Source organism: Cricetulus griseus, chromosome 5 (assembly GCF_003668045.3).
Source record: "Cricetulus griseus strain 17A/GY chromosome 5, alternate assembly CriGri-PICRH-1.0, whole genome shotgun sequence".
Classification (NCBI taxonomy): Eukaryota; Metazoa; Chordata; class Mammalia; order Rodentia; family Cricetidae; genus Cricetulus; species Cricetulus griseus.
In genome coordinates, this window is record NC_048598.1 from 98441826 (window position 1) to 98454689 (window position 12864).

Sequence of the window (12864 nt, forward strand, 5' to 3'; positions counted from 1 at the left end):
TATCCTGTTAAAGTATTAAAATCTTGTATTTCAAAGATGAATGTTAACTTATAACATTAAAAGATAAACTCGATGACCTGTCTATTTGTGCCTTCCTCTTTAATGACATGTTTTCCAAGTTCTGATATTGTCCAGTATAAACTAAAGAAAAATAGGAACTTAAATACGAGGCTTTTAGAGTCTCTTTAGCCTGTACAAAGTCTTGCCAGTAATCAGCTTAGGCTCTGTGTCTTTTCCCTCCATGGTTTTCTACTTTAGATTGGTAATGCTAGTAAAATATGGTCTAAGAGCTAATCAACAGCCTAGTTTAAAATGGAAAACTGATAAAGTATCGGTGTCTTTAAAATGATCTTCATTTTACCTATGCTAATATGTATTGTTTCCATGTGCTTCTGTTTTTATATTGTTCTCATTGTACAATTAGCCTATAATTAAAACTTCCAGGTTGGCCTAAATGCCATTTAATTCCTTGTGTATGTCATTAAAGGTTCCCTTTATAGAAGTTAGATAAAGTATTAGTCAATATCTTATCTGGTTAATCATCATCTCAGCTCTGAGTCTACAAGAAATCTAAAATGTCCTTGTTTTCAGGACATAATAGCTTCTATACAATGGTACAATTTCATTATCATGAACAAGGTCCTTATCTCAGAGATCATCCTCTAGTCCCTGTGATTCCTAAAATGTAAAGATTGAGAAAATAACTTAGCCCTGTGATTTCAGAGTTCTCTTAGTAGTTAATAATCTTATAAATTCCCCAAATATTAACATTCATAATTTCCACTAGATATGTATGATTTTTAATGAAGAAATAAAGTCTTAAGTTTATTTAAAAATCTTTTACTGTCAAGCTTTACCAAGTGTCGTGAAATTGCTAAATAATATTTTAATAAATGAGTCTTGAAAATGGCTAGGTTGAAGCCTGTAATGACTTTCCATCACGCATACTCTTTTGTTTGCATAGCAGGCCTTCTTCTGGTCCTGTTTCTGGACAGAACTAGGGATTCCTTCTACTCCCAATATTGGCTTTGGCTTAAGGATCTTGAAATAGGAATATCCAGGCCTTATATCTCTGTCATGAGTCAGGGATGCTGTTCCTTCTCTTCATCAAATGTCCACTGAGGTGCATAGCTATTCAGGAAGCCCCATCATTGCTATTGGGTGTGAATCCTGTGTAGACACTGAAGTGTGTGGTGTTGGTCCTGTAAGACATATCCTTCTGCTGATTTTAGGCTCTTAGGAAGGACACTTTCGCCCATCAGAAGCAGGAAAGGGTGAGTGTGCCCTGGACTCCTGGAACTGTGTGTTGTGTATTTGTGACTTTGCTGAGGCTATGCTGTTGCAGTCTTGATGTTCTGCATCTGAGGCGCTTAGTGTGCCCTCGTGTCCTGCACTGGCTCAGTCCTTACCCAAGCACTGGAAGTGTTGGGAAGTGTTGAAAGCAGGAGGCTGTTCACTAGACCATTGACCATGTCCCAGGAAACCAGTTTGTCCCAGGCCACTTTCTTCTTTGGGTGAAAGGCACCTGGAACTTGTGCCTCTGCAGAAGTTGCAGTACTGAGCCCAGTGACACTGGTGACACTGAGCCCAGTGTGTGCTGTGAAGGGACCTGGGTGGTGACCCATCTTGCTGGTTTCCCTTCAGGTATATGTGTGTTGCTGGAGATTTTTCCTGACATTGCCCTGTGATTTTATATTTTCCTTAGAACGGCACCAAAGCCAAACCTGGTATAAGTTAAACACGGCTTTATCTTTAGTCCTCGACTTCCTAACCCCTCATCGTTGGACGTGTGTGTTTGTGTATGTGTGTCTGTTTTTTTATCTATAGTTTTCCTTTTAAAAATCATAATTGGAGAAGACTGGGTTGTTCCCTCTGTAAGAGTGGAACAAAACTCACAGTCACAGAGGAAGAGAATACTTTTATTTTTTTGTTGTTCTTTTGCACTGACTATTTCTGAGGTAAAAGTTGGGCTTTTGCAAAGCTATGTCTGCTTTGTCCTTGGTGATCCCTGTAAGGGACTCATGGGTTTGGGATTGAATTGTTTGTTTGTTTGTTTGGTTTACACTGGGCTGTTCCTCTAATATTAAGAAATTGCATTAGGTATTACTTGATTTTTATTTAATTCTTTATTTCTGGAGGAAGTTATTTGTTGAAAAAGTATATTAGTATTTTCAGTAGTGTTAAATTTCTGGTGCAGAGTGGAGACACAAAAGGCTAGAAAGAGACCAGAGTCTCATTTCAACAGACAACACTGCTGATTACTACAGACAGTAAATGACACCGAGTTTCCTGCTGTGCAATTCAAGCAAGCTGCCCAGGACCCTTTGTAGGGCTCTGGAAGGGGCTTGGTAATGAGTATGTTGATGCAGCTTCCTGGGCTATGTGTTGGTGTGCCATCTCTTCTTCCTGAAGTTATTGTCCAAGGGAGACAGGCTGTCCTGGCAAACACCCCTCTTGTGGCTGAGCCGTAATGGTTGAGCAATGCAGGCCGAAATCTCATAGGAATGCTGTTTACAACGAAGGCACTCTACCAAATACAATTATGTTTGTACAATATTGTTCCTGGCCATTCATGGACATGAGTATTCAAATTCTTTACCATTTAGGTTGTCATTGTCACTGTCTTTAACCCACTTCTTGGGCTTGTTTCTAAGTAATTCTTTTCATGTTACTCTGATGGCATTTTGTCTCTGATTTTTCTGTTTCACCCTAATCTTTATTGGAACAGGGCAATGTTATTCATAGTTCAGAGTTATTAATTATTGAATATTGTTCATATTTCATCCTGCTATGTTACTGAAACTTTCAGGTGGCATAAAAATAATATAAATGTTTTACAGTTCTCTCTGTATTTTACTGTAAATTCCTGCTGAACTTGAAGGGGATAGTGTTATGCCACATTCACGGCACCCAGACAGGCCACCCCAAGGACACAACACATGGGATGCCAAGGCAAAAGGTTTCTTTTATTTCAGGCTAGCTTGGACTTCTACTGTTGTAAATGGGATAAGCCCCAAACAATAACTAAGAGGGGTTTTTATAGGGAAAGACCATAAGGATGTAAGTCACAAATTTTAGAATTTCCATAGTTATTTAACGTCATACAAAGTACAGGACCAGTTAGTAACTATACATTTTAAGGGAGATACATTTGACTGAGCTAAGACAGGCCATGGGGTTTGGGGGGGGGGTGTTTACAGGGTCTGTCAATTATCCCCTGGGCTGGGGAATCTTTACAACCAGCAGGGCACCTTTACAACTAGCAGTTAGCAAAGGAATGCTAACAGGAGTGATGGATTCTCTGGGAGCAGTGCTCAGGCGCCAGCCATGGTATTCCCAGCCATTAGGAGTCCTCCCCCCCTTTTTTTTCCTTTTAGAGCCCAAGTTTTTGTAATTTTTATTAATTTTTGATCCTTCAGATAGTAGCAGTATACTAGATAATTCCAGCTGAAAGGTAAAATAATTGCATGTAAGAAGACCAATAATATAATACATTAATATTGCTGTGGAAGAATGCTTAGATGGTAAAATAACCAATATGTAATCAAGTTTTGGATCCAAAGGATCCAAATGTGCATATTGTAATTTCTTTTCCATCAGAAGCAATTCTCGCTGAGCTTCAGGTGGTAATTCCCTTGGACTATTAAAGTCCTTGTCACCTTCTCCAGTTTGGTTTAATCAGCTGATCAGTACAATAATGTGCTGTAGATGGGAAACTTTTCCCCGAAATCTTTGAAAGTCACTAAGAGTCAACAATTGATCTCTCCTAATTTGTACCTTTTGAGGTCTAGTTTTCTGTAGAACTAATTTATATCCTTAATAAATAATAGAATCGCCTCTTTGTATTTCTCCAGGAGCAATTTGGAATCCCTAGCAAGGCAGATTTTTCTTTACCTCTTCAAACATTGTTTCTAAATTATCTACACTTGAGTCAGCTAGTAAAATATTGTCCATATATTGGCAAACTATAGATTGAGGAAAGTTCTTGTGTTATATCCAATGGGTGACTTAAAATATTGTCACAGGGTGGGGATATTTAACTTTCTTGTGAGAAAATCATCCATTGACATCTCTTAGCAGTCTGAGAATTATTATCAGTAGGCACCATGAAGACAAATTTTTCACTGTTTCTGGTAATGGTATAGCAAGGAAATAATCTTTTAAATCAATAACTATGAGAGGCCACCCTTTAGATAATAAAGAAGGCAAAAGAATTCCAGACTGTAGTGAGCCCATATCCCGAGTCACCTAATTAACAGTTCTTGACCTGTTACCATTCTCCATTTTTTCAGATTTCTTTTTATTAGCAAATATAGGAGAATTTCAAGGGCTAGTTTATTCTTCAGTATGTTCAGCATTTAACTGACTCTGTTCGAAGGCCTGCAGTTTCTCTGTTGTTAATACAGTTACCTATACTTGCTTGTCTATCAACCATTCTATGATAGGGCTGTAGGTGCCTTTGAAGGATTAGCAGCTGTTGTGCCCTATTTTTGTAGAACCTGAATGGTCAGTGACTGTTCTTTATAATATTCTAATATTTCTATATAACCTAATATTTTCCCCAGAAACATACAGTAAATTATGGTTTGTTTTTTGAGATTGGAGGAATGTTAATCTGAGTATTCCATTGATGTAACAAATCATGTGTTGGAGTCTCTGGGGGCCCCTTGGTTAGAGGTCAGAGTGTGTAGAATGCGCTTTTTGCCAGTATAGCAGCCTCCCTGAAACCCGGAGACAATCAGACCCAACAGGGAGTCAAGTCAAGCAAGATCTCTTTTATTGTTTAACAACAAAGCCCTGTCAAAGTAAAAAAACACAAGGAGGGAAAAGTATTACCCAGTAATTTTAAATGTATTCCTATTGTCTATCTAGTGTTCTATCCCCTCCTAGGTGTGGTCTGCAAGTGTGATGACCTCATCTGGTCTTTGCTTGGGAATCCAATTGTTTTTCTTAGTAAACACTTGAAGCCTCACCTCTGTTGCTTCCTTCTGGGGCCACTCCTTCTTTTGGTGGGACAGTCCTCAGGTTGGGCCACTCCCCCTCCTGCCCGGATATGATCTGTACTCTTCCACAAATCATGTCCCCATAAGTTCATTATACATAGACATAAGGCTTTAATTTTCTTACTGTCCTTCTGGCTCTATGCATTTAATCTGTCTTGAACTCTGTTTTACTTGAGATATAGTTCCAATCCCTAAAAGTTGAACATTTACCTCTTGAAAAGTTACATTTTGAGGCCAAGATACTGGTGAAATTATTGTGACATCTGCATTTATATGGCCTTCAATGGCAATGTCATTTATTTGTATTTTTAAATTTGGTCTTTGTTCATTTATAGAAGTTTGCCAAAATATTTGCTTCATGGTTTCTCTTGAGTATTTTGCTCTCTCCCCTATAGCTTTTCTATCATTCAGAGCACTGTGTTGTTTTACAAGAGTTATTAGGTTCTTTAATTGCATTGTGAAGGAGTTTCATCCACTGTTACAAGAAATTACTGAACAGAATTTGCATGATGGCCTGCAAGAGGCTCCTCAAGGCATTTGCCAGTGGCATACAGTTACCTTGACTGTCACTTATTGATCTACTTTGACTTATAGAATGACTGTCTTGACTATATCTTCTGCATAATCCAGAAGGGAGATGCATTCTGTTTGAATTATGCTTAGAAAAGGCATTGTTTCTAGAAATGCCCTGCTTACAAACCCTTTTTAAATGACCCTGATTGCCACAATTGAAACACTTGACATACCGATTTTTTTTTTTTCAAACCTCTGGAAATCACCTCTCCTACCCATGCATCATCATGGCCATGAGACTGAATACTGATTGTATCTCAGATCCATTCCTCCAAGAGTGCTAATCATGCCCTTAATGGCATAGTTACAATTTTGTTTTGTGAATTAGCATTTTCAAAAGCCAGAGATTCAATTATTATTTGTTTAGCTTCAGAATCGTGTATCGTTATGTTTTCTCCTGAAGTCAGTTTTTGTAAGAAATCTGTAAAAATTTCCTTTGGGCCCCATATTACTTTAGTTAATGGCTCACTTTCCTTTCTTACTCCTCAAATACTATCCGAAATATTCAAAGCTGCTGTGTAGCATAAATCTAGGACATATATGGTCATCATATTGAGATTGTCCTTGTATATCAGCACAATCTCTCTCTCCAAGAAGTTGGTCTTTGGAGATTTTCATCCCTCTCATCCTGCTTTGTTGTCCAATGGTCTTAACCCCATCTTTACACCAGGTCTTCCATTATAATTGAAGATAAGTCTCCCAGACCACTTTAACTAGGTCTCTCTAGTCTCTGGGGATAATTCTATTACAAGTTGATCATGAGTTTAACATCAGTTTCACAAAGGGTGAATGCTCTTATCCACTGAGCCATCTTTTCAACTTTTATATGTATTGTTTCTATTAGGCTTTTCATCTGTCTGTCATAAATAAGCCAGAAGAGTGACTGTAGGCAGAAAGAGTTTATTTCATATCATGCTTGAAGGGTATGTACTGTTCAAAAATGCAGAACTGTGAAGATGCTAGTCACAGTGCACACAGTCATGAAAAGGGAATGTGAGGTTGTATGTCTTAGGTTGCCTTTTCTACCAGCATAACTCTTATAGAGTTCACAATATGTTGCCTCTCAAGTTGGAGTGTGTATTGCTTTCAGTATGTTCCAGCTCTATGCCTGTCTGCTTCTCACCATGAAAATCATTGACTAACCCTCCAAAAGTGTTAAGTAATGTCCCTCCAAATGCTTTCTTTTATAATAGTGGCTTGGTTATGATGTTTCCTAAGGGCAGTTAAGTAGTAATTAAGAAAATGTGTCTCCTTTATTACATCAAGTAATCAAGATAGCATCCCACAGATATTCTTCAGTAACTCCTATTCACATGGTAATTAAGATATTTTCAGGAATTTATATGCTAGATGATTCTCTATTTGTCAGTCTGTCAGTTAAAACTAACCACCCTAATCTATGCACCCTTAGGAAAAAGTGGCCTTTGAGGATGTGGCTGTGAACTTCACCTCAGGAGAGTGGGCTTTGTTGGATTCATTTCAAAAGAAGCTCTACAGAGATGTGATGAAGGAGACATTTTTGAACCTGATCTCCATAGGTAAAATCCCAACATGTTCCATTGTTAATTTAGTCAGAGAACATCCATGTCTTGTGTACGTGTGTACTGTTGGTATTTGAATTCTTGACGTGAATATGTGGTAAATGTAGTGTAAAAACCCATGACAAACCAGCTAGGGTATAATACTATTTATGTTGATTATGAATATGTCATCCTGTATTCTCTGGATTCTTTTCTAGAAGAAACAGTAGAAGAAAATATTGGAGAGGACTGCAAAGACCTCAGCAGAAGCACGTGGTAATTGATATTTAAAAGAAAGGAATTGATTTCACATATTTGCAAATCATAGGACAACTCAGTGCCTATCAAAATGTCTAAAGAAAACTAACTGAATAATAATCTTTAAACAAATTTGTGTAATAGAACATTGAATTTTGCCATTCAATATTTGAGTGTCTCGTCTTTGTATTATATTAAGATCACACATGTGTCATGTAACATTAGCCTCTGAATGAGCTGTATCAGTGGTTTTTTACACACCAACTTCAAATTTATTTACATTCTATGCATTATTTTGAGGTTTTACCATAAGTCCTGTGTTTTGTTTTGTTTTTTCTTTCATTTGCTATTAAAAAAAAAAAAACAAAAACCTCTGGGCTGGAGCTCATTTTTAGTTACATATCCTTGTCTCAGTCCTATCATAAAGGGAAGTCAGGGCAGCAGCTGGTGAGGAACCTGTAGGCAGGAACTGAAACAAAGGAGATGGAGAAATGCTGTTTACCGGTGTGCTCCTCCTCTCTTACTCAGCTACCTGCCTTATACAACCCTTGCCCACCTGTCTAGGGGGATACCACGCACAGAGGGCTGAGGTATACCTTCTCAATCACTGATCAAGAAAATGCCCTCACAGACAAGCCTAATGTCACCTGAAAAGCCATTGACTCCTTTCTGGTTCCCTCTCTCAGATGTGTGTTCCCGTTTGTGTCACCTTGACCAAAGTAACCAGCAGGTGCCTTTCCTACACAGCTCATGACCTCTTCCCCATGGCCACAATGCACATCATAGTGTGAGCATCCTTCATCAATCAGGAATGTAAAATGCTCCCTCAGACTCATTTACAAGCCAATCTGAGTCATTTTCTCCATTTGAGGAAACCCATTTCTGATGGCCCTAGATGTGTGTAGTTGATAACTAAGGAACCAACACTAACTTAGAATTCTGAATGTCAAAATAGCACAGTGTTTCACCACTTTGATTATAATTATTTTATGCTAACAGCAGAACTTTTGCCTTCACTTTTGATCCTTTGAAGCATATTAACTGTTTTGTACTTGTATATGTGTATCTATGTTTGTATACAACCCTTGTGCCAAAATCTTTTCTAAACAGTGGAAGAAGGCAAAAGATCCTTCAGACCATGAGTAACAGGAACTGGTGTGCCCTCAACATGAGTGCTGGTCATGAATATCTGGACCATCGAAGACCTAAAATTTTTTTAACCTCCAAATCTGATACAACTGCTTCATAATTCTAATAGAAGTGAAGTCAACACTGTACTTCTTTACATGTGAAAGGTTTTTTTTTTCTCCTTTTATTTTTTTTGGTTTTTCAAGACAGGGTTTCTCTGTGTAGCTTTGGAGGCTGTCCTGGCACTTGCTCTGGAGACCAGGCTGGCCTCAAACTCACAGAGATCTGCCTGCCTCTGCCTCCCGAGTGCTGGGATTAAAGGCGTGCACCACCCACACTCGGCTCCTTTTTTTTATTAGAAAGAAAATTATTTCACATGCCAATCCCAGATCCCTCTCCTTCCCCTCCTCCCCCCCCAACCCCAACTAATGCCCTACCTATCTCATTCCTTTTCTGCTGCTCCCCAGGGAGGGTGAGGCCTTCCATAGGTTGTCTTCAAAATCTGTCATATTCTTTGGGATAGGGCCTAGGCCAACCCCTTGTGTCTAGGCTCAGGGAGTATCCCTCTGTGAGGGATGGGCTCCTGAAGTCCATTCTTATGTGCTACGATAAATATTTCTGCCAAATGCTGCCTGAGCCCCACCGCCACGTGTGAGCTTTATGCCAGCCCCCTGCCCAAGTTAGGCCCAAATGAATACACAGAAACTTGTATTAGGTTCAAAGCTTCTTGGCCAATGACTAGGACTTCTCATCTGCTAACTCAGTCTTAACTATCATAAACCTGTATATTTTATAAGACTTATCTTATCGGACACCTTATTGGTGTCCCTCCTTGCTGGGATCACATCTTGCCGCTGGAGCAGGAGCGGAGGGGAAAAAGAGACCCTTCCTGTTTCTCCTTCACTTAAATATGAGTCTCCTTGCTATGTCACTTCCTGCCTGGATCAGCACTTCTCTACTACATTTCCCAGAATCCTCTTTGACTCCTAGTCCCGTCTACTTGCTGTCTCGTTGGCCAAACAGAATTTTATTTAACAATAAGATAAACATACACAGTACATTCCCCATCACCTATGGTATCAATAAGTGCTGATCCACTGCAAGAGGCCCCATAGATTTCCAAGGTCGTGACAGGGTCTTTACACGTAGTCCACATTGTCCCTCACAGTGACTGTTTTTCTGTTGTCTCTGGTATAGTATAATTTCAGGGGTCCACACAAGCCAAACCACAGCATTTCTTTTGGCTACAATAATTTTCTTCTCATTTTTTTCAGAACTCAAGTGATCAAGGAAGACTATGGATATGGATGTGATCATAAGTGTGATAAGACCCAGGAACATATTACAGATAATGTCATCAATAAAGACATGCCTCCTGGAGAAAGATTATGTCAAAGCCCATTGCATGTAAGAAACATCCTTGGTCATTCATCCCCACATGGGTATCTCAGAGAGCAAACTACAGGGATACCATCTGTATGGAAGAAAGGAACATTGGGAAGATACCCATCATTCTGAATCACTTCAGGTACTTGAAACTTCTCCCACAGAGAAACCCTGTGAAAGTCAACAATATAATGAAGGCTGTAGGAGTCTCAGTTTGGATCAGCCTCAGGAGAGAGCTCACCCTGGAGTTACACTCCATGAAAATGACTTGACGGGATACACATTTGTTCAGAACGACGAAGGAGTCCATAAACAAGTTAAAAAGTTGGTATGTAAGTTTGGTGAAGAATCCTTCATTGCTCCCAATGACCTTAACAACCATGAAAAAAGTTATATTGGACAGAAAAGATACAATTGTAGGCAATGTGGCAAAACTTTTAAAAATGCAAAATGTTTTGAAAAGCATAAAGTAACTCATACAAAAGAGAATCCTTATGTTTATAAGATTTGTCAAGAAACCTTTACATGCTCCAGTCATCTGAAGAAACATGAAAGGGTTCACACTGGAGAGAAGCCTTATGCTTGTAGGCATTGTGGAAAATCATTTACCATTTCCAGTTATCTGAATACACATCAAAGGATTCACAATGGAGAGAAGCCTTATGTTTGTAGGCATTCTGGAAAAGCTTTTAACCGCTCCAGTCATCTGAACAGACATGAAAGGATTCACAGTGGAGAGAAGCCTTATGTATGCAGGCATTGTAGGAAAGCCTTCCGCCAGTACAATGGTCATATCATAAAAGGACTCACACTGAAGAGAAGCCATATTCATGTCCACATTGTGGAAAAGCCTTCAGTGACTTCAGTAGTCTTAACACTCATGAAAGGAAGCACACTATATAGAAGTAATATGTATGTAAAAATTACATAAAAACATTTACCCCTTTCACATATTGAATGAAAAACATCACTGGAGAGAATCATTTTTGTATAAAACATAGGAAACTGTTCATTTCATCTAGTGATCTTTCCAACTGTGAAAAAGTTCATTCCAAAGACAGGAATTCATTTGCAAAAGCTTTCACTACTCCAGTAGTCCCCACAGACATGGAAGATTTCACACTGGAGAGAAGTCTTATGCTTTTAAGCATTGTAAAAAACCTTTCACTCACTCTGGTGGTAATAGCAGAGATGACATGTGTTACTCTAGTCAGTAGTCTAGTGTTTGGTAGCATTTGGAGCCTTCCATAGTTCCAATTGGCACAAGGGCAGTAAAAACACTCAAACTTGAGAGAAAGCTTTTCTTTGTACCAGTTTGGGAAACTCTTTGTTCTTGAGATTTTATCAAGGATAAAAACCTCACACTCGTGAGGAACCTTTTCAATGTCAACATTGTGTAAAAGCCTTGGCCATTTCAAGTTTCTATAACCCTCATGCAGGAATTGACACTGCAAAGAAGTTTAGTGAAAGTATGCATATAATTATTGTGTCAAAGGCTTCACCAGTTCCTGTTGCCGGTATGTTCTCAAGAATCCTATAAGACTTGGGTATCCATTTGGAAAATTCTTTAGCAGCAATAGTTCCTGTTATTCTGAACAATTTATTTCACCGATGAAAGCCTTTATGTTTGGAATAAATGTGGGAAAATCTTCCAAGTGTTTATAATAAATGGAATTTAAATTGATTGTCATTTTCAGTAGTCTTCCTGATTTTGTGTGTCCCACATCCCTGGATAATGATCTCACAGTGAAAAGTGTAGTGTGTAGAACTTGCACCACCATTAACTGTGTGACACTGCATTGGTCAAATTGCTGGTATTGTGAGGTGTGAAAGATGAATGTGAGTGGCCTGTGAGATGCATCAGCTAGCAATGATTTATTGCCTGAAAACATGATTCTCTCAGTTACCTTCCTGGATCTTACATGGTGGCAGTAGAGAAACAATTCCTGAAAGAGGTCTTCTGACAGTCACATACACACTTCCAAATGAATACACACAGAAATAAAAATGAGTAAATAATAATAATATGTTGTGGGAATAGAAACTTAACTAATAAATACAATATTTTCATGTGGAAAAAGCATTGTTAGCCCCATTATTTTACTATATGAAATATGGAATCATTACAATATGTGCAGTAGTGCCTGATTTGCTTTTTTTGTTTGTTTGGCTGGCTTTGTTTATTGTTTGGTCTTGACTTTGTCTAGGGGAGTGGCTTTGAAAACAATGTTAGCAATGTTCCACTTGAGAATGGTCCAGTAGGCTTTTTGAAACTTGGTTCCATTGGTGAACAGGTTGAGGATTAAATAGATCTATGGCCTTCTGGTGAATATAGGTCCCTTTACGAAAGTTTGAGATTTGGAAAAACACTAATATTCATAGTATATTCTCCCTGCTTCCTGATTGTATATTATCACACGAGTTTCTATTTGTTTCAAGCAACCTGCCTTTGCTCTACCATCACAGGCTCCAACCCTTTGTAACTACAAGACCAATATAACACTTCCATTTAATAATTGCATTGCACATTGTGTTTTGTTGCTATATAAAGAAAGTCATGAACACCTGGGGGCTTTTAGAGGAACCAAATCCAGTCCAAAGAAATATTAATTGCCAAATGATGAGAAGGCTGGTTTTTATTTTCTTTAAAGTATTATATACTTATGTATACATGTCTACCTGCATGTATGCCTGATGCCAGATCTCATTATAGGTGGTTGCGAGCCACCATGTGATTGATTGCTGGGAATTGAACTCAGGATCTCTGGTAGAAGCAGCCAGTGTTCTTAACCTCTGACCCATCTCTCCAGCCTGCTGGTTGTCATTTTTAATGAGGTAAAATTTGTAAAACTTTTTCTGTTTACTTGGATCTTATGTCAGCAATAAATTAATATTTTCTGGAATGTATTCCAAAAATTTTAGAAACAGTTTGAAAGAAGTACATTCAAACTTTGAGCATTATATATTCATTCCTATACAGGAGATTTGCTCTGCCT

At 38.5% G+C, this 12864-nt stretch overlaps 1 protein-coding gene across 5 annotated transcripts in view; it reads left to right on the top strand.

Annotated features, from left to right (window-relative positions):
• LOC100770072 (zinc finger protein 345) overlaps positions 1 to 9913 on the top strand; it is a 21834-nt gene extending 11921 nt beyond the window's left edge. For 3 of the 5 annotated variants that reach the window (XR_004770392.1, XR_004770393.1, XM_035445972.1), the window contains one exon: positions 6988 to 7114. Coding sequence is in view for 3 of the 5 variants with exons in the window: in XM_035445972.1 (XP_035301863.1) it covers positions 6988 to 7004 (17 nt within the window). In the remaining 2 variants the exon portion in view is untranslated. Of the gene's footprint in view, positions 1 to 6987; positions 7115 to 7314; positions 7373 to 9756 lie in introns of those variants that run through there. The other 2 variants (XM_035445973.1, XM_035445974.1) reach the window with 1 other exon arrangement.
• The last annotated feature ends 2951 nt before the right edge of the window (positions 9914 to 12864 follow it).